The 26,635-nt window shown below is 37.5% G+C and overlaps 1 protein-coding gene across 4 annotated transcripts in view; it reads right to left on the bottom strand.

The window, feature by feature from the left end:
• The window catches only part of celsr2 (cadherin, EGF LAG seven-pass G-type receptor 2), an 84,459-nt gene that overhangs the window by 39,053 nt on the left and 18,771 nt on the right, over positions 1–26,635 (bottom strand). For all 4 annotated transcript variants that reach the window (XM_032549803.1, XM_032549805.1, XM_032549807.1 and 1 more), the window contains exons 2-3: positions 13,273–13,968; positions 138–360 (exon numbers count right to left, since the gene is read on the bottom strand). In XM_032549803.1, the coding sequence (XP_032405694.1) occupies positions 138–360; positions 13,273–13,968 (919 nt within the window). The remainder of the gene's footprint in view (positions 1–137; positions 361–13,272; positions 13,969–26,635) is intronic.

Here is a 26,635-nt window from a genome sequence, read left to right as displayed (position 1 = left end):
GCTATTACTGTCACTTACCTCCATTAAGGTTATGTAAATCTGAGCACCCAATGGTGGAGGTGAGAGCTAACCCATGTGTGATGTGGAGGTGGGTGGAGTGTGAATCACTGACAGGCAGTGGAGCTGGAGGAGCTTACGTGAGGGAGAGGGTAAAGTGAAAGCGCTGGCGGAGGCCCTTGAAGGTGAGGAAGGAGTTTGGAGGGAAGTTGCGAGTGGTCATCTCGCAGTAGGGCTTCTCGTAGACGCCAGACGGACACTCGCACTTGAAGCCGCCGACCAGCAGGTTCACGCAGGTGCCTCCGTTCTTGCAGACTCCAGCAGCGCAGCGACCCGAACGGGACGACAGCTCGCAGCGCTCTCCTGGAGATCGATGGAGAGGAGGAATGAGGATTAATACAATTCATGACCAGGAGGTTTGACATACAGTACAGACCAAAAGTTTGGACACACCTTCTAATTAAAATGGGTTTTCTTTATTTTCATGACTATTTATAAGGCAATAAATCCCACTTATTAACCTGACAGGGCACACCTATGAAGTGAAAACCATTTCAGGTGACTACCTCTTGAAGCTCATCAAGAAAATGCAGAGTGTGTGCAAAGCAGTAATCACAGCAAAAGGTTGCTACTTTGAAGAAACTAGAATATAAGGGGTATTTTCAGTTGTTTTACACTTTTTTGTTTAGTGCATATTTCCACATGTGTTATTCATAGTTTTGATGCCTTCAGTGTGAATCTACAATGTCAATAGTCATGAAAATAAAGGAAACTCTTTGAATTAAAAGGTGTGTCCAAACTTTTGGTCTGTACTATACATCCCTTAAAATGATCAGTTTCTCTGATTTTACTCTTTATAGGTAAATGTATGAGTAAAATTAACATTGTTCTTTTATTATATGAACTACTGATGACATGTCTCCGAAATTCCAAGCTTATTGTGCAGTAACATAATCATAATCCTAATATCTATGATGTAAAAAAATAGCTTCAAATTCAAACAGGTCTGCAGGGCAAATTAATAAAGAAATAATTGATTAGGAGCATCAATTAACATCTGATTTCAAATTCTGATGCATCATTATCGTTGCGACGTGTTTAGACTATGAACCGTGGTTTATTTCTCCTCGGCGGTGTCTGCAGGGTTAACCTTTCTCTGCTCTGACGCCCCCCGCCTCCCTCTGGGAACACGGCTGCAGTTTGAGCTCAATTCTCATTCAGCGAAACAACATGATGGCTCAAGAGCACTGAGCTGGAAATGGTTTTGAAGACAAAATGATTGCACTTTTCTCCAGACTGTGGCAGCTCAGGACGATTTTCTGAGCGCTTTTCACACTTTGCAGACGGCTTGACGACTTCATCAGAGCATTACAAGAAATCAGACAAGAAAAGAGAGTTTGTGTGCTGCCTACACATCAGACACGACATCCATGTTTCTAAAAATGTGATAAAATAAATCTGACTTTGTAGATTTATTTGAAATAAATTGACTGGAGAGCATAAATCATACCTTAATGTTGATCATGTGAAGAGTCTGTAAAATACCAGACAGTCTTTCTTCTAAGGCTATTTTTTGTTAAATTGAGGTTAAAGTTCTACTGAAGCTATTAATAGTTTATTAATTTTAATAAACAAACAAATGAAGTAATAATAACATTTGCATTATAAAAAGATTGATCAACAAAAAATGAATTATTAGATAAATTAATTATTATTCATTTATCACTGGACTAAAATGTTACCTAATATATATATAAAGTAAACCCTAAAAAAACAAAGTAAATCACAATAAATTGCTTCAACTGTTACAGACTGGGATTGAGAAATTGTTTCAAGATGAAAGGAAACAAACAGAAGAAAAATGAAAATTACAAGCAGATGATTGTAGTTGAGGGAAAATGTTTTTTGATATTTTTTACCTTTTTCCTTTACAAACTATTACAAGTTTGGCTGATTTACAGCCGGCTGTTTGTAGGTTTCACTCCTATTTGACAACCTATAATTAAACATTTATTTTTAGAATATGCTCCTAGTCTGTTGCATGAAACTGTGACTCCAATGAATATTATTTACCATCAGGAGATTGCTAAGAAGTTTATTAGATTGATCAGTGAAACTAATCTCTCTCATTTAGTAACAATTAATTGAGTTTCCAATCAGTAAAAATAAAAAGTTCAGAAAACAACAAGCAGCTAAGTTGGACAATACATCAGATTTTTATATTAATCGTGATTGAAAACTATCAAGGAAATTAAACTAATGTGCTACGGTTAAGTATAAACGGATGAAATGTAAGTAAACTGGGCCAAAAAGGCGACGCTTGGTTTTATAATGGTGGACTGAACTGGAGGAGAGACAAATTGATAGAAAAAAATTCTCCAAACATTTACAAAAAATAGATGTGAAACAGCAGTTTTGAATCTTGAGCTAAGCTTATTAACCATGTGTGATCTGAGGAAAATAAAACTCTTCCAAATCGGTGTCACTGAAATTATGGTCAGCTGCAGTTTTCCTGAATAACATGTATCTTATCGCGGTCATCCGGACCGTCGGGACTGCAGCATTTGCTGAGGCGAGACTGTTTGTCGTCCCCTGGGTGAGCAGGAATTTGTGTCAAAGCCACTCAGTCAGCAGGGCGAAGGTTTCTGCAGCGCTACTGTAACAATGACACACACCCAGAGCCCACGTCTTCAGCCTGCAGCTCCGATTATCAGGCTCTTTATTTACTCCCGACGATTAATCACTCCATTCAGTCTGTTCTTTGTTTTGAGGAAACTCCATTCAGTCTAAATAAATTCACGAGTTCTTGGTTGGGATGTTAAGAAAAATATTCTTGGAGGGAAAGTAATTTAGTGTTTTGGGCTAATATTCAGCCATGTTTTTCTGCTTAGCCGTGCATTAAGAAACGTATTATAATAAGTAGCTTAACTCGTGTTTGTTCTGCGATGCTTTTGTTTAGACGTTTTAATACTTTACAGCAAACCCTTCCTATTGATGGCTCTAGAGTTGAACTGAATTAATTTATGTGTAAAGTTTTATTCTCATCAAAAGTGGAAAGCAAATTATGTGCCAGAAGAGTTAATAAAGCAGTTAAAATTCATGTAGATAAATTTTGGGTTGGTATTTTTGTCTATTTTGTAACAATGATATCAGCTGTGATTAATCCGCATTTTCCAAACACTGCTCTATATTTTGTACCTACAGTTCATGTAAGCTTTAGTATCCTAGCCACTGCCATTTATAATAGGTACATATTCGTAAGGAGTCCCCCATGGCTGAATGTTCGGTCCTTTTAAATTATGCGTTTCAACACTGGGGAGAATTTATCTGCAGTCAAAGGCGTCACTACAAAGGATTGGCTCATACGAGCCGGATAGAAATGCATTCCACACTTTTCACTTTCCACAGATTTTTCCACAGTTTTTAATGTGTAAAAGTTCAACAAGTAGTAATATTTTGCAATAAACTTAACATCAACTGTTGTTTTAATTTAGGTAATTTGATGTCGGCATTTTAGCTCATAACTTTTTACTGGTATTCTTTCTTTTAAAAAATCATCATATTTCTGGTTAAATAAAGATTAAATAATCTAATACACTGATGGGTTATTTAACATAAAGTGATGATTGATAGAAAGTTTTCTCTGCTTGTATTAATTGCGCTTCATCTGTTTTTTCATCTCTGTAGCAAACTGCTGCAGTCAGGCGTCTCTAAAACGAAGCTTTTCCTCACAGAGCTGCCTTGTTATTAATTTAAAAACCCGTTGAAAGCAATAAAGCTTTCAGACTCTTTTTCCAGGCAATCAAAGAGGACAAACACTGCAGCGCAACATCAAGTCAAAACCACTCTGAGATATGACTTCCTGTGGAGAAGACATATTACCAGAGCCGGTTTATTGCTCTTCGTTTATTGCTATCGGGTAAATGCCTCCGTGTGATCAGACGTTTACTGACGGAAACCCCCCCACCAGGTGCTGCAGCCAGGTGAGCAGGACATCGGAGCGTGGGACAGGATTCAGGGTCAGAAACGATTCAATCAATAACTCAAACATGTCTCTCCTGATATATTCACGCCTCTTTTTTTACGTCCAACACAGTAAACAAACAATGTGTTTGTTGCTGGTTTGCATCGTTAAGCAGCAACTCGCAAACAACCAAAAAATCCAACTTAATTTTATACAAAAGATAATAATAATACTTTAAAAAGTGTTTGTCTGAGTAACTACAGGTGTTAATAACATCTCTGATCACATATGAACTTGATTTAAGTCAGTTTTACTCAAACAGTCCTGCACAGAAAGGTAATAATTATTTGAATTGAGAGGCGTTAGAAAAATCCAAAATAATGAGCAAGTATCAGTTTAATTCAAAGAAATCTACAAAACTGAGCTAAAATGAGTTGAGATAACCCACAAAAACACGGCAATATAATATAAATAAATATATGACCCCCTTCATCCTCATATTTAAATATTTGCTTATTGTTTTCTGTAATATTCAAGAATTCAAGGATTTTTTATTGTCATACCACCTTTGCTTGTTTATGGTACGAAATTCAGACAGTTTAAGAAATCTAATACACAAATAAAAATAAATAAAGTAATTTATGTGGTATATAGATGCGTACATAAACAAAGTGCGTGTTTTATGTAAATAATTGATGATTTATATTCATCTGCTAAATAGGTTTTGTGGCGTGTTGTATTTTCTGTAATACATAATAAACACGAAAAACAAAACTGAATCCAGTCACTATAGCATCAAACCTGACAAATGGGATGGAAAATGATAGGCCTTGTGAATAAATAACATCCACAGATTTAAATTTCCCAATAATAAAATTAACTTTATTATTAAGCTGCATGTCAATACCTACTTTAATCTGCATCCATAAATATTAGGTATAGATTTTTACAAGGCTGTATTTGCATAAAAGAACCGGATTATTGCACAGAAATCCTGCATTGAAAGTTTCTTTAAAGGTATTACAGTTGAATTTGATTTTTTTAGCATCTTGCAGTGAAAAGAGTGAGCGGTCTCGTCTGGATGAGCCAAAGATGACAAACCCAGTGAGTAAAAGTCAGTTTCACCAAAGTATTTTGTACAAGGAGGAGCTGAAACAAGCAACCACTCAGGATTATGAGGTGAATAATGAGATCAGATCAGTAAAGCAGCAGATTTATGCACAAGTAATTTGCTCTTTTCATGATGCTGCAGGTCATCTGGAAGCTGATCCACTCAAACATGCCTCACTGTTGTTAAATCAGAGAAATCTTATAGTCTGATAAGTCTGATATTTTAGTCAGATTAAGTTCTGGATGTTTCTGTTTCTTGAACAAAACAACCATAAGATTAGGAAAAGATTTATTTAATAAGCAGTTTAATAATTTATGAATCAGTAGGGGGTCATTAAAGTAAGGAGGATTATTGATTGTCTTTGACCTGGCTTGTAATATTCAATCAATTTCTTATATTTCATTTTCTATTCCTATTGTTAGCAACCATTACTAATAAAGGTATAAACAAATCTCTATCTTTAATTAACCTCACATATTGCATACCTCAGACAAATTTAGGTTTAGCTTAACTTATTTATATCAAGGCAACAATATAGAGAAATAACATTTTCAACAATATGGAGGGCTACGAGGAGTATATGGCAAACCATTTATATATACAATTAAAAACAAGTGGGCCAAGAATTGAGTCTTGTGGTACACCTGGATTAATTTGAAACAATGATAGCTTGTAAGACATTGCTCGTGCTTTCAGCATATGATTCAAACAACCACACATAAAATCATGTTTGATGACTTCTGAGTAAGAATTTTATGGTTAAATGTGTATATGCCTTTTTAAAATCCATAATTACTGCTCCAGTTTCTGTACCCTAATCAAGTGATTGTTTAATCTGTTTAATAAAGAAGCAACTAAGACAAGCTGCACAACAATGAGGACAAAAACCAAATTGTAAATGTTATGAGTAACTGTTTAATTTCGGACTCCTTATTATTTTGTTGTAGCTTAGATGCATTTTCACACTAAACAAAAACCTTCCCTGTTCTGTTGGAGTCTGTTTTTAATTAAGAGAAGACTAATACTCTAATCCCTGATGTTTATGTGTCTGGTAGATTTATGCACCACATAACAGTAATAATAGCAAGCTGTATCAAAGCTTTAAAATCAAGCTGCTGGATTCCTGAGAGCAGCTAATCATGTGCCAAATTAAACCCCGATGATGTGTGTACCAATATGTTAATGTGATCGCAGGCAATCAGACTGGTGATAATTAACTGCTACTAGATCTAAGATGAAAGATTGCTCTGTGGATTGTTACAGCAAAGCATCAGCATTTATTTAAACATAAAACTGGCACGCTCAGTGGGCGTCAGATTAACGTAAACTTTGATAATGTGGCTCAGGCTGGTTCATTCTTTCTTCTCTGATTTGCAGTAAATTCAGTAAAACATTTACATGTTTCTGCTTATTGTGTGCTGTTTTCAGTCATTATTATTTAGTGGACCACCCTGTGACTGACTATATACTGAACAGGCGAAGTCAAGCACATGCAAAGATTAAAATAGCATCCACAGCTGAAACCAGATGTTTATACTCTTAACAGAAATTTCATTCAAAATGAGCTATGAAAACCGTTATAATAATGTTGGTCACACAGAGAATAACAGGGAAACCAGAATAAACAAAAACCTGTTGTGGCATCAGAAGTTTACAGGAATCATAAACTGGACATGGCTCACGTTGTCACCAGATTATTTCAGTATTTTCGTTACTCTGACCATAAATTAAATACACATCAATTCTCTAAACCACTGGTGTGAAACTTAAGGCCCACAGATCAAATCCGGCCCGCCTTAGTTCACTTAAACAGATAACAGTTGTTTACTTAAATATTATTTTATCAGTCAAATCAAATCAGTTTTCATTTGTATATAGGCCTGTCGCGATAAACGATAAATCGATTAATCGTACGATAAATTAAAACTATCGACGTCATTTTAATTATCGGCATTCTTCCGGCCTTTTTCTCTTTCTGTTAATGACACTGAACGAAAAAAAGGCTCAACTCCGGTGCTCTCCACTGACCCTCCCTTCCTCATTTCCTTAGTGTAAAGCCCAGCGCGCACGACATGATCTTAGAGCTGTCGGCCGATTGTCGGCCCATTTTCAAAACCTGACAGACCCACACATTAGCCGACAGAAATCCTAGGTATAACGGTTCGATCGGGTTCGTTCCTGCCATGTGGTGTCCAACAATGGGCACAAAATAATGGCTACAAGTCCAGTGAACTAATTTTAAAACCAGGCATTAATCAATGCTTTACTACAATCTACCTGCAATGCATGTGGCTAGTGTCAGCGTAAAGTCCTGACTGAATGAAAATCATTATAACCTATTTACGTCACGTTAACGAAGAACAGCTGAAAAGTTACCGGGTTTAACAACTGCAGTAGCAATTTCGCTCCAACTCCTCCTCTTGTCATTTCTATATTCTTTGCATGTTGAATAAACGTTAATGTTGTTTCCACATATCATCTCCAATGTCCGCTGGACTTCAGGTTGCGTCGTGTCAGCTGTTTGGGATTCCCCGACGTAATTTCCCCTCAGAAAGCACAAGGAGAATCCGCGCTTTCTGATTGGCTACCTGTCACATTCAAGAGGCTGCGTTAAAGCGCCCAGTCGGGGAAAAACCCCTGATTTAGATCAGAGGACGATCTACCGTAACACACCACACAATCTTAGAAAGACCAACGTTCTAAGATTGTTGTAAAGGGAAAAATAGGAGCAAAAAATCATGTAGTGTGAACTATTGCATCAGGTAGTGGATGTGCCCATCTTCTCTATTTAAATCTAATTATTACTGAAGGGCAACATAATATACAGACTTCATAATCTGCACTCTTTTGATTGAATGCAGTATTTATTTCCACTTTTACTTTATGTTGTTTAGTTTTTTTTTTCAAGTGCGTTTTTTCTTAATGGAGACTGAGAATCCATTTTATTTTCGTTTTTGGTTGTTTTGTTTATTTTGTTTATCAGTTCCAGTGTTTAGTGTTCTTTTGAAAATAAAGTGTATCTATCTTTGGCAAGAAATCGCATGCATTATTATGTCATTTCCATTAAATCAGTGTAAAAATGTCTTCAAACAATATTATCGTTTATCGCAATAATTTTTGAGACAATTAATCGCTCAGCAAAATTTGCTATCGTGACAGGCCTATTTGTATAGTTAACAAATATTGCCACGTATTAAGAAATACAAATTGGACGCAGAGAGATTTTAATGGTTTATTTATGAGTTACCAAGTATTATTGGTCTAATTTCTATTACAAATATCTTAGTACACTTGAAATAAACAAAATTAACTTACAAGTAACTTTTTAGCAAGATCAAGGAGGTTGTTTTAAATCAATAACATTATAAATGAAATAATCTGCCAGTGGAACTATTACTTCATTAATATTAAGTAACTATTGACTTAAAACAAGCTGCTTGATGTTGCTGAAAAGTTACTTTTAAGTTAGTTTTATATTTTTTCAAGTGCACTAAGATATTTTCAATAGAAACTAGGCCAAAAATACTTGGTAATCTTTTGTGTTTGTGCAGTGTGCTTTCTGTTCACGAATCAGTGCTGTGAAGTGAGACGTTTTCTCCAGGTTGATTTTTCTCCAGGGACAAACTACATGCAAATTCTCCTCTTTTTAAAAACGGTGCATGCGACTGGAAAAGCTTTTTATTCATTCTCAGCAGCAAACTGTGGAGGCTTTTAGTGTTTGGCAGGCGATCATAGACACTGAGATGTTCTGAATGTGGAAGTTTGCCTTATTTTCTTTGAGCCAAAGCTGGAGCATGCCTGCATATTTAAATCCTAATCACAAAAAGGGCAAAGAAAAATCACTTTCCGAGGGACTGAGGTGAGCATTTAGCAGGTGAGTACTTTCATGCATTAAAGTGTGAGGATGTTTTAAAAAGATGCTGCTCTCCTGCTGAGCCTTTTCTGCAGGAAAATGTGCTCAAGCTAAACAACATGTTGTTCTCCAGCATCTACAAAGTGACTCAGCCAAAGGAAACCATTCACTTCGTCCCTTTGCCTTTTCCTCCCTGCTACCATCTGGCGACGCCCACGTCGCCTGCTCAAGCACTAGAAGACACACAAATATGCATTAACAGACGTAGAGTCCCCAGATCGTCTGCGTACGCTTGCTACACACATCATGGCATCTCTCCGGCACTTACCCACCCACCCAGACTCATGGAGGGCGTAGCTGAGCACTCGAACACATACCGAGCCCCATCAAAGTTCGGAGCCTGGCAAACTTGACACTCATGCAAAGAGAAGCAGCGGGAGCTTTGGATCAGAGGAAAACACCTCAAACAGAACCTGCCTGAATGACCCAGTTTGATCAGCAAACATCAGCTGCAGGTTTATTTTCAGATGCAGGACCTTCTGCACCTGGAGCTCACAGCACTCGCATTCAAACCTCACCAGCCGATGGGAATTAATTCTGAAAAGTGTGGGTAAAAATACGCCCACTGCTCTCCCCGCGCTGATTCACGTTAAAAGCTCCTGCCATCCAGCTCCAACACCCACTGCTGTGTGAGAACCAATAAGTGCCACTCAACCTGGACTCAGAGCGACCGGGCCCACACACTTAGCAGCCGACACTATTTCAGGCTTCATAAGCAGCTTTGCAAATGAGTGGAAAGGAAAAGAAACCTTTACTGTATTTGATGAGGTGTAATTTAATGCATATGTAACAATAGAAAACATTTTTAGCTGGAGGCAAACATGACTGGCATCCATTTTAAATACCAGCCGAATCATTGGTGCTGATCTCCTGCAGCCAGGGCCGACCCAAGACTTTTTGGGCAGATTTTCATTAGAAGCCCCCCACAGCAACATGTCAACACCAGATGCTTCATCTATGATTATAGGTAAATGTTTGAGTAAAAGGAACATTGTTTTTTTATTCTATGAACTACTGACAACATGTCTCCGAAATTGCAAGAATAATATAGTATTTACTTGCAGAAAATGAAAAATGGTCAAAATAACAAAAAAATGCAGTGCTTTCAGACCTCAATGCAAAGAAAACAAGTTCACATTCATTTAGAAACAACAATGCTAACATTTTCACTCTAGAAGAGTTCAGAAATCAATATTTGGTGGAAAAATCAGGAGTTTTTTGATAACCAGGAGAGTGCAGTGGGCTCTTACTTTTTTCCAGACCTGTATATGTTGTGATAGACACGTGATCAGTATCAATAGATAATCCATTTGATAGAATATTCAATCATTTCATTGAACTGCGATCCAGGACCGCATAGCATTCTGGGGGATGTAGGCAAAGGAAAGGCTCTCAGGGCGAGCAAAGCAAGGTTGGTGGCATCACCTCACTCACTCACTCTTTGGTTACCTAGCAACAACTTGGTGAGTAACTTGTGGTTACCTAGCAACAACTTGGTGAGTAACTTGTGGTTACCTAGCAACAACTTGGTGAGTAATTTGCGGTTACCTAGCAACAACTTGGTGAGTAATTTGCGGTTACCTAGCAGCCACCAGCAGTTTCAGGTTTTGCCACCTAATAACTGCTTTAAAAAAAAAACAATGACCAAAACAGCAAAGGTCATGTAACCAGTTTGACAGTATTTCAGATATTTAAACAAAAAAAACTAATCAATAACTAAAAATATCACCTGATATGAAACACTTATATCATGATAAGATTTTCAGCCATATTGTCCAGCCCTTATACTTACTATCATTAGCGTTTGTAATTAACTTATGTCACACCCGTGTTATTATGACTATTGATTTTAACCTCACAAGAGTAGCAAAAAATATATCAAAATATAAAAATGTAGCATTTTAAGTGTTGAAGTGTGCCATATTATTCTAACTATCTAATAGTGATATCAGCTGATAAAAACTAATTTTACAGTAAACAAGTAAACTCTACAGCAGGGAGTTTTGCACCGATCACAACCTGATAGCGTTTCAGTATGGTACGTTCACCGGTCAGAAAAAGATCGGATTTTTAAGTTTCAGAGACATTAATCTGAGCCAGCTGATAGTAAATTCTACTGATTTCTCTGTGCATGTATAATATCGACATCTTTGTATTACACAAGTCATGTATCCTCAAATAGAGTTTTTTCAAAAATCCTACCCAACTAATTATCCAACAAGAACCTTGGCTTGTTCAATGACGGCATGAAACCCTGAGTCTCATTAAAAGTCAGGATTTGACCCACTTAACCTCTATAAAAAGATGAGGGTAACAACATTCATTTCCATATTGAATAAATTTACATTTTAAACTCAGGTTTTTTTTAGCATCTCCTTATTTCCTTTAGCCATAAACTACATCAGATGATCTTTCACCCTTTGAAGATGTAATAAAAATTTACAGTCCTGAGTAAATAACAAATTTTGTGACCAGTTTGTCGTTTTGGCGCCGCCAGTAATAAATGAACTCATCATGATGCTGAAAGAGGAAGCCGCTGTCCCTTCAGTCTCAGCATATTCTGAGACTTATGTTGTTTTTTCTCAAGTATTTTGACTACAAGGCATTTAACAGCCGGGACGCACAGTACATCCGCAGCCATAATTAAAAATTTATCATTTCCTTCCCTTGCTCTCTTCAGCAATACTTCTGTGAACAGGACTAGATCTACTTTCTTTGGAGAAGTATTTTTGAACACTTGAGGATAACCTAAAAGGGAGAAAAACAGAGCTTATATCACTAATCATTTTGTTTAAAAAAAAAACATTAGATGAAATAATACCAGAGATAACAACTTGACAGACAAAATGGTAGAAATGTAATCTAATCTGTCAAAGATCAGATCAGCTGTATCTTAAAACTGTCAGGCTAGCAAAAGAAAGTCAGGTGTACTTTGTTTTTACAATCCTATAACCCTCAGATAAGTAAATAATCTGGTATATTTTTCCTGTAGCTTTCTACAAGTGGAATGAGTCGACTCAAATCAATACCTCATCACTCAGATTGTGTCTGCAAAGCTTTTCATTAGTGGACGGTCTGCATCAATAAAGATCCACGTGCAATAAGGGTTGAGAAAGAGGTCAAAGGGTCAGATGTAAAACAATGAAGTCCCAGTGAAACATTTGTGAAAGAGTCAAAAATTAACACTTGGAAGGTGGGATCCAAACAAGTTTAATGGAAAACAAGCTAAATTAGCATAAGTTATATCACAATGTTGGACAGATGAATTAATTTGACTAGATAATCCATAATCTCAGGAGTTTAAAGAAGCCTCTTCTACTGTCTCTAAAAACAAAAGTTTCCTATTTCTATTGGCTGATGACTAGTCATGTGTTTATTTCTCTAACCAATTAAGCATTAGACTTGATTTCTATGGAGGACGTACGAAAACCTCAATGTTAAGTCTGACATTTTCTTTAGAGTGAGATATTTTCTCTCTTTAGACAAATCAAAACTGATTTGTCAAGTTGGGGTCTATCTAAGCCTGGGTGGGATTGATAAAAATCTTAATCTACAAAAAAGCCTTTAATCCCAAAGCCCAAACTGAAATTTGTAATTTCTTTCAGTATTCATGAACTAATTAGATTCTTTTTGCAGTTTTGATTCTGCTGTTCTGTGTGAACACAAACGCTCAGAGGCAAACGAGTAAGTTTAAATTGTATTTGGTAAAAAGCAAAGGTAACAATTTTATTTAGAGATATAAGTTGTAATTTTGCAATTCGTGTAAAGAAGACCAGATTCGTAGTCATTGTTTCATTGTGGCCTGCTTTAAATGAATTTTAGGATTTATGTTATTTATGACATTTTATCTGGCAGAGAAAAGATTTTAGCTGCTGTTAGCTAGCCAAGCAAAGTTGGTAGCATCATCTAACTCACTCACTCTTTGATTACTTAGCAACAAGCTGCTGGGTAACAAGAAGCTTCAAGTCCCACCCCCAACTTTGGTTGCCTAGCAACAACCTGTTGAGTAATTTGCACAGTAGCAGTTTTAGGTTTTGCCACGCTGCCTAATAACTGTTTAAAAACATAAGCAACGGTGTGGCAGTACTTCAGATATTTAAAACAAAAAAACTGATCAATAATTATTGATATCGACTGATGTGAAACCCTTATAAGGTGATATGTTTTTCAGCCATATCGCCCAGCCCTGACGTAGCATTTACCGTCAGTAACTTACTGAGCACCACACATTCAGTGCCTGATGTGGACAAATGACAATCGCTGCAGAGTAAGGAATCGAGGTCTTACCTGTGAAGTCCTCAAGGCACTCGCAGGTGAAGCCCCCCTCCCTGCTGCGGCACACACCGTGCGCGCCACACGGCTTGGAGTAGCAGAGGTCAATCTCAGTCTCGCAATAGTCTCCCGTAAAGCCGGCGGGGCAGCGGCAGCGCAGCCCGGCGATGGGATGGATGGGTCTGAACAGGATGGTGTCGGACGCCACGAACGGCGCCAGGCTGTTGAATTTCAGCACCGACACACACTTCATGTAGTTCTCACACGGCTCGCGCAGGCAGATGTTGTCGTCAAAGGGAAGCACCTCCTGAGAGGAGATCTGTGCCAGGAGGCTGCGGTTCAGATAGAGCCTCTCCTGGAGCTCCTCCGAGCCGAAAAACTCCCCGCTTTCAGGCCCCGTGCCGGGCCTGTTGCTCCCGAGACGTCCGGGACGCTGGTGTCCGTCTCCAAACACGGGAACGGCCACGGACAAGCTGACGTTGAGGATGCGTGCGCTAACGTCCGTGTCATCTTGGACGTTGAAGATGACGACGTCTTCGGGCGCAGCGGAAAGGACGAGAGCCACGCCGTCCAGGAACTGGGAGAGCAGCAGGGACAGAAAGTGCTCCTGCGAGGTGTTGGCCAGGCGTAAGGTGATGCTGTTGGACAACATCTCGTCGGTGATGATGGTGACCTGGAGGAGGCACTGAGCTGATACAGAGTGGATGCCATCTGAGAAGAAACACAGGAGGCACATCGGATTAACGTGACTCGAAGCAGGGCGTTAAAATTACCATATCTAGTTTTCTTTAAATGGACATTTTATGCAAAATTCACATTTTGGACATTTTTATACGTCTCAACTTCTTCTAAGAACAGCTTAAGTGCTTAGGAAAAACCCAACAGCCAGTTCTCTGGCAATAAGTTAATGTTTTTTGGTGCCTGGAAAATTAGCACTGTGACATTACCTAGCAACCACAGCCAAGCCCAGTTAGTTGCCTAGCAACCCAAGCAGAACTCGAGCACATTTGGTCAGCTGGTTTTACCAATGAAACTTTGCAAAAAATAAAAAATAAAGATAAAGGTTTCATTTCATTTGTGTTTGTTTTGGCTGCTTCATATCTGACTTTTTGTACATGAAAAGAAGTAATTTTGTACCCAGCAGTGATCGCCCTGTTCACTAAAAGTAATTTTATCTAACATTGTCATAATTTACTGTGAGAAAATATGACTGATTCATATTCATAGTAACTCTAACAGGGAAAAGGGTCCCAAGCTATAAAATATATGGGGATAAATTACATTATCAATTCAATTTGGACATTTCTGTCATTGTTATTTCTAACAATTCATAAAATAATTAAACTTTAAGAGAAGTAAGCTGACAGGCAGTGAAGTTGGTGAATTGACACTGTGCCATTCTAGTATTTGAAAGTAAAAGTAAAAAAGAGAGTGTGGATCCCAGCATTTTTTTGTGAAACCATTTCTGTTCCTCCATAATTTAATAAAAACAGTTTAGCCTGACATAATATGAACTGAGTAAAACTCTGTTTATAGATGTATTTCCAAACATCACTATGCTGCTGTATCAGTAGAAAAACCATCTTATAAATATTCAATCTAAGAAGTGTTGAATATTTTAAAACGGGGACGTACCGTAGCGTTCAGCTAATGTTACTCAGTGTGGGTCCTGAACTACTTTCAAATGTGGCCCAGATTACAGAATATAAGGCAGAGCTGTGAGTAGGAGCCACCTTTACAATATGGTGCATTAAAGTGATTTAAAACTGTTTAAAGCAGGAGGAGGAACACTCACATTTAAAACCTTTATAACTCATTTGCGCATAAAATACTTCTGATGCCTCAAGCTGGAAACCAGGGTTTCCCCCAGAAAACTCATTAAGCCTAGCGGTAAGAGCGCTAGGGCAGTCCACTAGTTTCTGTCTTAATAAATGTTACAAGTTGAAAGGAAATTTGAAAATAGGACCAATTAATTATGTGTGAATGGAAGACATCATTGAAAATACTTAAACAAAAACTAAAATGCCTTAAAATAAAAGGCAACACACACACAAAATAAATACAATTTAAATAAATCATATAAATTTGTGCAATTCAGTTAAGTTCCTCACATTTTAAAGCACATCAGGAAATCCAACTCTGAGACATTTCAAAATTACATAAAATTATGGTTTTGGTGTGGCCTAGTTAAAGTCCAACTTAAATCTAATTGGGATCTTGTGGCATGACCCAGCTTAAATAATTGGTTCACAGTTGAAAATCCACTAATGTACCTGGATCAAAACAATTATTCAAAAATTCAACTGTCAGTGAGTCAAAATAAAAGACTCACTGACAGTTGATTATCTATCTATCTATCTATCTATCTATCTATCTATCTATCTATCTATCTATCTATCTATCTATCTATCTATCTATCTATCTATCTATCTATCTATCTATCTATCTATCTATCTATCTATCTATCTATCTATCTATCTATCTATCTATCTATCTATCTATCTATCTATCTATCTATCTATCTATCTAGTATATATATATATATATATATAATTATATATATATAATTAGGTTGGGCAATATATGACACTTTACCAACTGATGTTCTTTGGTCCAACACATGACAAATATATTCAGGCAGGACTGACAAGTGGATAACAATTAGATTTAACATTTATATCTAGATTTAAGATCTAGATTCATCATTTAGTATGTAGATTTTACCATTTAGATTTAATGTTTAAATATAGATTTAATAGTTAATACTTAGATTTAACATTTAGATTTGCTACTCTTTTGTGAAATGTAAACATGATAATATATGAATGTTGTTTAAGATATTTTCATTTTAAATGTGAGGAAAGTTTGCTAAAAGCAAGTCAAATACAACAAAACTGCTAAATCTTTTACATTCACATTTTACCCTTGATGCCAAATACTCATTTATGGATGGTCAGTTTATATGTCAAATTGCCTAAGCCTAATAAACAAACATATATGTTCTTTCATTTGTATTGGTTTAAACAAAATGCACATTTCATAGTGTATTTTATCTTACAAAGCTACTGCAGGTGGGGTTGGGAGGTTATGGGGGGTTCAAGTCCGCCGGGCCACACGGTCAACTAGAAGAACAGTGGCACATTGACAAATATAACATTAACGCCGCTTTTCACATTTATTTGGCTGGGATGGATGTTTTTCATGTTCGTCTGCCAGGACAGATAAAAGATGAGTGCCAAGTGAAAACAAGTGTACACTTTCTTTCAGAAAAGTCCAAGTTTTTAATCAGCAGTTTCACGCCTGCATTCATAGCTCATCTTTGCTTTCTTTGTCTCCATGGAAACACACTGGCTCATTATTTATGCTTTACGTTGCCTTTCCCAGCTCAGCAGCTCTGCTGGTTCCGTACATCATGTTTTATCCCCTATATGTTCAGTTCTTCACATTAACTCACACGTAAAGCTTTTATTCGATATAATCAGCTGCAAATGGAGGCCTGCTGTGAGCATATGAGATGTAAATGACTTTGTTTCAGCATGTTGTATCAAATCAATCCTTGCACGGTAAAAAAAAAAAAAACCCAAACATGTTACAGCCTGCGTTTCCACAGATACTTCTCCTGTGAGACCACGTTCAAAATAAAACCAAACTCCTCCTCAATAAAAAGCTTCAGCTGTAGCTCTCTGACAGAAGCAGTGTTCACTGAGGAGTAAAATTATGATGAAGATTATAATAATGACCTCAGTCAGAGAGAAAGCCCAGCTTGTTCCTAACGAGCAGGAAGCCTGCAGTTTGGGGTTGAGTTGTTCTGGAAAGTTTGAGACAAACCCACAATCAACCTGGATGCTTTGAACTTCTGCTCAGAGACAAAAAGGGACTCAACAAGAGCAGCGGCTGAATGTTAAAGTGTAACTAACGCCCTCTGAAAGCCAAGCCAGACAAATTTTGAAAAATTTTGAAGATGATTAAAGCAGGGCTGTAATCAGAAAGAAATAAGCACTGCTGCTTTCTTGTAAACTTTGTCTCCATATTTATTGTCTTTCCAGTCGTGTTTAGATGTTGTTAGAGACTTATGATGACAACATATGCATCAAAGGACATGTTTGTAACTCAGAAAAGAGCAAGAATATGCTGCTGGACTGGGACTGAGTTCATACCAAAGAAGACCCAAACCAAAGCCAAGGCCAAACTTTGACAAATATTTCAGGACATTACTTTTCATACACCACAAAATGCAGAAATAATTGGAAAAATGGTTAATTACTCAACCAAAACTACTTGGTTGAGTAATTAACCAAGTAGCTGGTATTAAATTAATAATAAATTACTATTGCACTTCCTGTGTGACAAAAAGCAGAAATGTTTTAAATAAGTAGAATACAACTTATTATGCACAGTTTGACCAGAGGGGGCAGCACTGACATGGTTTGATTCTAAATAATGCACAACTAAACAAATTTACATAAAAATGTCAGAATTTGTACGGAAACTATCAACAAAAACAATGTTCATTTGGGGTTAGTTACAGTTTCAGAGTTTTGGTCACCCCTGGCAAAGATGTGTTAAAAAAAAAACCCAATAAAAAACTTGACAAATCCAACCTTTAATTTATGTTTATTGAATGAGAAATAAAAACCCATGTTAATGAACGAATAGATTTCTTAAGAAAATTCTGTGAGCCCCTTACAAATCTAAAATCTAAAATGAACAAACAGTAATCTGCTTCAAGCTGGCTCTAATCCATTTTCTCCAGTCTCTGGTCAGTAACAATAATTATTTGTTATTAAAAATTGAGACAACTTTGACTGCTATCCAGTGTGAGTAAGATACTGACTGCTGATGAAAACACTGAAAAGACCCTATTTCAAAATATCAATGCTGTGCATTTCAAGTCAAAAGACTACTTTCTCAGTCAAGCTGAGCTGAAGTTACAGTAGCTTCAAAGCAAACACAAATCATGCTTAATCAAACGAAGTGTTTTCACTACAAGCCTTGACTGCTGCCTCTAATACAATCAATGAGCTGCTTTGTTTGGACCGTCTGGAAACCCTCCAGGAAGCAAAACCTGCAAGCAGAAATTCACACAAGCAGCACTTCCCAAAGTGAGCAGATCCCTGTTCTGGCACTGAGCTAGTTTAAACACAGAGCGCCAACAGAGGGGGAGGAAGAGGAGGAGAGGTCGTGGAGGAACTGAGACAGAGAAGCATGTTTGACACGGACTTAATCCCTCAGCTTTCAGTCAGGCGATTCCAGCGCGCTAATAACACAGGGCCTTAGCAGAGGAAGTGGAAGAAGAAAAAAAATCAAAGAACAGACAGAGGGTGGGGGGGATTCTCCTCTAATTCACACTTTACTGTAAACAAACACAAAACGTACATCTGAGTACACGAGGTAACACACGCATACAAGAGAGAAGACAGTGAGAACAAACAGCCGCCATGTTTGTGCTCCCTTCATGTTTGATCAGAGGCAGATCTCACACTCGATTTTAAAACACTGAGTGGAAACCAAAACGACAAATTTCAGCCACGGTTTCCACTAAGGCTGGACAACAAGTCAATAACAACATATATTTGCAATCAATATGTGATCATCGTCAACAGATTATATCAACAGATTCATTAAATAATTTTACTGAACTCCAATCTAAAACCGCACAGCATTCTGGGAGATCAAGGTTGGTGGAATCAACTAACTCACTCACTCTTTGGTTTCCTAGCAACTCGCTTAGTCTTATTTCATTCATTTTTTAAATTTTCACTTATTTTTTGGATAATATTATGAATAGTTCATGTAAAAACTAAAAGAAATCCTAAGTGAAAAGGAGCAGAAAGGAGTTTTTTCCTCATAAAAATAAAATTAGCTATTCAACTCAAAAGACCAGTACAAACATATTTCAAATAAACAAAAAATAGACAAAATATCAGCTTATTCGATGCCATATTGCGACATCTTAATGTGTCAAATATCTATTAAGTGCTGAAAGAAATTTAGATTCTTCCTCTCCTCTTATCTCACTGTCAGGATTATTTCATAAACTGACATCTTTAATTGAAATGCTGCCCTAACCTTATTATCCACACTATAGTAGGACTTATTGTTTACTAATTCCTCTACCTTATTTAAAACAGTAATGATTTTGGATATTTTAACTTGCATAAAACATATTTATACATTTTTACTTCTACTTATTCATTTTCAGACTGGTGAATAACAGGCAGAGCTATAAATGTGTTATTTATTTAGCTGATTCTGCTTTGCTGAATCAGCGGTCTGAAATAAACCTAAACCTGATACTATGCAGCAACAGTCACCACAAAAAACACGCTGGCTCTAAGTGAGCTGCGGCTCTCAAAGGTTAGGCCAAGTGTAAGGAGAAACATCGCCTTAATTACATCCTCTGCCAATGCACATTCTTGGACGGGGGGCTCGGGCGGCGGTCCAGAGGTAGCTGCAGCGCTGGGAAACTGAGCGCGAGGAGAATCTCCTCTCAAAGAAACCAGACCATCCTTCAAAGGGGTCATTCTCCACGGAAGTACCCTGAGCCCAAGGAGAGCCGAGGGTAAGCGGCACCTCTTTAGGCCGGCAAAAAGGAGGAAAAATGGGATTCTTATTTGGTTTCGAGACCCGGTGCCAGCTCTGGAGTGTGACGCTGCTTCCAGCCCTGGTTCGACCCCTCTGGGCCTCCTGGTGCCAGGAATGCTCTGAGCTAGGAAACGGTTTAGGGCTGCAGGACTGAGGATGGCTCTGTGCGTGAGGGAGCGACCTATACGTCACTAGGGGCAGCGCAGACAGTCAGAATGAGTAAACAATGCTTAATGACAAACAGCAGAAGCATGATTCGGGTGAAAGTATTTCCCTGAATTCAATCAGGCATAAAAATAGAGGTCAGAACATCGTCTGTAATAATCTGAATTAAAGAAACAAGTCGGCTCATTATGACGTAGAGAAATCTCAGAGGACATTACTCTGTAACTAACAATTATGTCAACAATAGATGACTTTATCGATTTCTCCCTCAGAACTTTACACTACAAAAACATTAAAAGATGCAAATAAATAATTCAGTTCCTTTTCTTTAAATAAAAACATATACATTTTGTTGCCTAATTTGCAATAATATACCATCTATTGAGTGTACACTTGGTCATTTGTAGCAAAGGCTACATCTGCAGCTGAAAATACTTCAAGCTAAATCCTTCTTGCTTGACTGATCATCAATACAGAGTAGGGCTAATCTACTGACTATTTTTTTTATTATTATTACTGATTAATAATTGGATATCAAAAGTTATTTAATAGATTTTTTTTAACTTAATCTGAACCAGGTGACAATAAGCCACTTTAAATACTCTGGTCTAGAACATATTAGCAGATAGAATAGTTTTTTACTTAATTACTGCTCTTAGTGTGTTGTTCTTTCAGTAATTAGCTTTTTTTTGAGTCAGTTTACTCCAGTTAACGATTATTTCCAGAGTTGATTACTCACAATTAATCTAATTAATTCATAACTAAGGGTTAGGAACTGAAAGTTTGAGAGGTCACAAAGCACCAATAATGTTTATTTCCAAAACCTTAAACAAAGCCTAGCTGGTTTTATCTAATTTAATCATATGTTAATAAAAATGAGTGTTTACCATTAAAATCATAAAATCAAACCAGGTCATGTTTATTTCTCTTGGAGCCGGCTCCCACTGAGGTAATAAGCGGCTGAGTGAGAGGTCAGGACGAAGCCAGGGAGCCACTCTGTTTGACCGCCCTAATTACAACACAAAGTCCGCATCCAATCTCCCCGCTGAGTCCCAGAAAATGTCAACAAAGTCATGGTGGATAAAGATCAGAGGGACTCTGGGACCAAATCAGCTGAAGACAGAGACATCAGCCGGCAGCTTGGGCCCGGTCCACTGAGCTTGTGACACGGATCCAGGCTCAGGAGAAAAACTTTCAGGTACCAGAGAAACTGGGACTAAATTAAGACTTGAGCTCCTGCAAGGAAAACTATTGACACAACCTGAGAGCAAGTTCCTTCTTTCGGCCATTAAAAGACAAGAACTAAAGGTTCACTGATTAACTAGATCCAGGGAGTGGCTCTGGAAGTATGTCGGTTTGAGGCTCTTTGTTGGTGGTCCAGGACGCAGTACCTTACCAGAAGTATCTACGCATCTTATACTTTATTGTGTGACTTTAGAACCACAAACATCAATGTGTTTTATTGGACTTTATGTGGTAGAGCAACACCAAATAATACATAACTGTGAAGCAGAAGAAAAAGGATAAACAGATGAAGTATATTTACAGAAATCTAAAATAATGTGATTTCTCTCTTCCAAATAAATTACGTTTATTAAGCCGGTTTGTTTCTAAACATCAGTTTAGAAACATCAAACTGTTTGATGTTTTCTAAAAGAAAAGTTTTCTTTAGAAAACATCAATTTTCTAAAGGAAACATTGGAAAACTAGCATCAAATGAAGCTAGACGGCATCATCACCTGGAATTTTATCAACGCGTTCTTTAAAGAACAGAAGCAGGAAAAAAAATCATTTAATGGTGGGAAGGATCTAGTTTATACATTCAGTAATTAGAAGAAAGTTACAATACAGAGCAACTCTTATTAGTTCATCTAGAGAAACGACTCGTTACCTTAGATCAACATGATCAGAACAGGAATCCAGAGAAACCCCTACTAGTTTATAAATCAAGGACTACTTATTCTTAAACATGGGATTGTACTTTTTTGTTTTCTTTCCTTTGGTTTGTTGTTTTATTGTATTTCCTTCTAATTCATGTAAAGCACTTTGAATTGCCTTTTTGCTGAAAATGTACTATGTAAATAATTTTACCTTATTGTATGAAGCACTTTGTATAAAGATCCCTTCATCTTGAAAATATGGCACTTCCATTTTTTTATTCTTATTGGGTTCAAACTTGTATTTTATTTTATTTATTATTATTAGTAGTATTAGTATTATTTTTGTTTTTTGCTATTTTAATGTTCACCAAAACTTTAAACTTGTTTTTCTTAGACGTTTTCCATCCAATCAGCTGGAGGTATGTTAGTATGTGATGATGTCGGTTTCTGGCTGTTAAAAGCTGGTAGAGACAAACCTGAAAAGACCTGCAGGTGTAACTGCAGTGAAACTACAACATCAGGTGGCTGAATAAAAATGCAAGCCACACATTTCAGATTCTATTTTTTAAATTAAAAATCACCATAGTTTCCTCCCATTTTGCAAGCACGTGCTTTCTTGTGATCGGCTTGACACATAAAATTTCTGTAAAATACAGAAAAGTTTGAGATTTAACGTAATAAAACAGGACAAAGTTGAAGACTAGACGCTAAGCTCAACCTCATACGAAAGCAGTCGCTACAAAAAGCAGAGGATAAAACAAGTGATAACTAATCCCACTCAGACAGCCATTCTTCACAGCGCCTCGGCCAGGTTTAATCTGTGATCCGCTGCGCAGGCAGCTCAGCGTTTCACAGCAGAAGTGTGTCATGTTGGAGGAAACCTCTGAGTGAGAAAGTAATGAGGTTGAGCAGAGCCTGTCTTTGCTGTTCAGCATCATTTCTCTGCAGACTGAGTACCATACACTGGGTGCTTAGAGCATCAAAGAGCCCAAAGCCTCGCTCCTACTTGATACCTCAATACAGGATCATTAATTAAAAATCACATTGGAGGGATGACTTGATCCATACAGCTTACACTGGAAGTTTTAAGTAAGTTTATCAAGTAAAAACAGCTACATATACAGCCAGTTTGACCTACAGAAATTTAGAAAATTATCCCACCAGAGCTAATGTTTGCTATATGAACATATTTGAAGCATTTGCAAAAATATATACAGATCTTATTATATTTTATATTCTGTTGACAGCTGCAGAAACATGCTGCTGTATTGGTGGTTAATGGAAATAAAATCGTCCCAGGTTCATTTCTGTTCTTTGCACCTTAAGAAAACCGCAAAAAAAATTAAAATAAAATAAAATGTTTCACGCATTGAAAGAAAATTGTAAATCAAAGGCAATAAATTGGTGAAATTTTACCACACAGTCTGGATCCCACTGGGTCACACAGAGGCGGGAGGCTGTTGCTGCTCGTTAGTCAAACCAAACACAGATTTATGACCTCTGAGAAGGTCCTGTGGGACCAACAGGACACAGTTTAATTAATCTGAATTAAATGCTCTGCCCTTACAGATGCTTCCAGTCTCATTCGGTAATTAGTGGACTTTCCTGCCACCAATGTGAGCAGCCCTGACTAATTAATCACCTTTCACTTGTTTTTCCATCAGTAGCTCTCTTGCGTTGGTTAGTAAATCTTTATCAGCAGGCAGAAATGTCTGTCTGCGTTCACACTGCAGCCGGAAGTGATCCAATTCCTACTTTGTTTTGGCCATAATGCGACCCGTATCTGACCTTTTCATGACAGTCTGAACAACACAGGTCGGACTGTTTTCGAATGAGACGTAGTCCACTTGTGTCCGATACACGTCTGATTCAAATGTGGCCCGGCGTCCAGGTGACATTCATCCGACCTGAACGCAACTGATACTCGACAAACGTCACTATTCTGCGCCCTGATCGGCGCAAGCGGGAAGAAAAACAACAACCATAGCGAACAATAATGAGGATTAAGTTGTTAACATACTGGCTTCGGTCGGACAACAACTTTAAAATCGTAAGCTACGCTCCACCGTTAGCGTACATGTTTACTTCCGCAAACACTGAGCAGTTCTTCCGTTATATGGCGGTTGGCAGAACACTGAGAACGCTGACGTTCTTGCGCCCTCTACTGCGCATGCGGGACACTTTCACGGAATAAGCATTTTATATCAGACGGTACATCAATCATTAATGATTAGTTTTTGGTTTTATATAACTGAAATACTGCCAAACTGGTGGAATGACATTTTCTGTTTTGTCCAGTTTTTCACTCCACGCTGTTTTTCATTTTTAAGCACTTATGTGACACATTAACTGCTGCTGCGCAAGTTACTCGACAGGTTGTTGCTAGGTAACCAGAAGTTGCTCAAGTTGTTGCTAGGTAACCAAAAAGTAAGTGAGCTACTTGATTCCACCAACTTTAAAATCTTTCATCTGAATGCCCAGAATGCTGTGCGGTTCTGGATCACAGTTTAGTGAATATTTCATCAGACATACTATTTATTGATATTGATCACATGTCTATTGCGATATAAATTATTGATTTACTGTCCAGCCCTATCTTTTAATAACCTGTTTTTCTAATAACTTCATTTATTTGACAAAAACGACATTTTTATACACAAATCGTAATGTCTCCTTTTCAAGAAAACCCCCACTCTCAGTGAAACACAAATGACCTTGACCATTAAGTTCCTCATCAGTGTTGACGGAGGAGAGGGGGAAAAAATCAGTAGAGCCAGCAGGACAAAAGATTTAATCCCCCGCTTTACACCAGTCAGCAAGCCAAGGTTCAGTTAACCTGCCAGAGAGCAAAAACGAAACACATCAGTCCTGGACAGGCACTAATGAGTGCCAACGTGGCTTTAAAACCAAGCCTTACAACTCCAGCTCTGCCACAGCTAAAACTGCATAATGTCTATTAGATCAGCTCTCCTTCATTAAAGCTAAGAGCCCTCCTTTTGGTATTCATTTAATTTAAAAGCAGGAATCTCTGGATCTGGTGATCAAAAGGGGAGCAGTAAAACGTCGTAGTGCTGCGGCGTGTTTGAATTAAGCAGCGCTGAGAGGTGAAGCACACTCAACTTCTGCCTGAATGGACACTAGAGGCTGACTGGGGACTGACGGCTGCAGGAGGAACAGAGTTATGCTGTTCACCCGACTCAGTGAATTAAGCACAAGATTTAAAAACAACTGCAACCACATCTAATGTTTATCTGCTGTAAAATATAACAAATATCATCTCTAACTACCCTGAACCATGGTTCTTACAACTGTTTTAGAAAAGTTAGATGGGCGGTATATTAAGTATTTTCCAGGCACATAGTGAGATTTTATAGGGAAATCAAGTAACTCTGTTACTTTCAGTTGTTAGAAAAATGCTGTAATATGACTTAAAAGAAAATCGACTGTGCAATTTAACGCCTTGATATTGGGACACTGTCTCTTTAAGAAGCTCCTGCTCTTTCCGAAACTCAGCCTTTGGTATTTCATCAGAACAATGATGAATGCTCCTCCATGATGCTGCTAACCTCCGTTCTTAGAAGCGTTTCACTGAGAAGTGGTTCCTGTGATGAGATCAGCAGATTTACAGTTCCACCAGGTGTATCCTAGTTGCTGCTACCGCTAGTCTAGAGGAGCTGAGTGAGGCAGAAGCTCGACTGGTGACTTCAGCTTGCGTTTCACACGTCTAGCGCGGTGCAATTTGAAGCATTTGAGAGTTTTGAGCATTTGACGCATCAGGTGTGTCCAACAAATAGGCCGGCATCGGAAAACAACGGCTAGAGCGATTCTGATGCGCCCTCGACGCACCTCCACATAGACTTTGAATGTAAACCAGATGCACAAAACGTGTTTAGAATGAACGCACCACGAGAGTAAACGTTTAGGCACCTTGACTGGTTGCCAGGGGAGACACATGAATGAATGATAATTAAAATTTAAATTCCTTTATTGTCGTTGTGCAAGAAAGAACGACTATTTAAAAAAATAGCAACTCTCAAAGGCAGTGTCAATAAATAAATAAGTAATGTTTTAATATAGTAAAAAAACAAACAGCAAGATGTTCAGAAAACTATGATCAGGTTTTGGAAGTTGAAGGAATCAAAGCAAAACTCCAGGTAAGTTTTTGATGAGAGAATAGCACTATAATATGATATAAGAATTAAAACATAACATATATGTTTATATATACAGTACGGACCAAAAGTTTGGACACACCTTCTAACTCAATGGGTTTTCTTTATTTTCATGACTATTTATAAGGCAAGAAATCCCACTTATTAACCTGACAGGGCACACCTATGAAGTGAAAACCATTTCAGGTGACTACCTCTTGAAGCTCATCAAGAAAATGCAGAGTGTGTGCAAAGCAGTAATCACAGCAAAAGGTTGCTACTTTGAAGAAACTAGAATATAAGGGGTATTTTCAGTTGTTTTACACTTTTTTGTTTAGTGCATATTTCCACATGTGTTATTCATAGTTTTGATGCCTTCAGTGTGAATCTACAATGTCAATAGTCATGAAAATAAAGGAAACTCATTGAATTAAAAGGTGTGTCCAAACTTTTGGTCTGTACTGTATATATATATATATATATATATATATATATATATATATATATATATATATATATATATATATATATATATATATATATATAAAGATTGCAAAAGGTGGAAGTCTATAACTTAAAAGCAATTGCAGATTATAA

The sequence above is a fragment of the Xiphophorus hellerii genome, chromosome 20 (genome assembly GCF_003331165.1).
Source record: "Xiphophorus hellerii strain 12219 chromosome 20, Xiphophorus_hellerii-4.1, whole genome shotgun sequence".
In the NCBI taxonomy this organism is placed as follows: Eukaryota; Metazoa; Chordata; class Actinopteri; order Cyprinodontiformes; family Poeciliidae; genus Xiphophorus; species Xiphophorus hellerii.
Note: the sequence above shows the minus strand (reverse complement) of the source record. Positions and strands in the feature narration are given on the sequence as shown.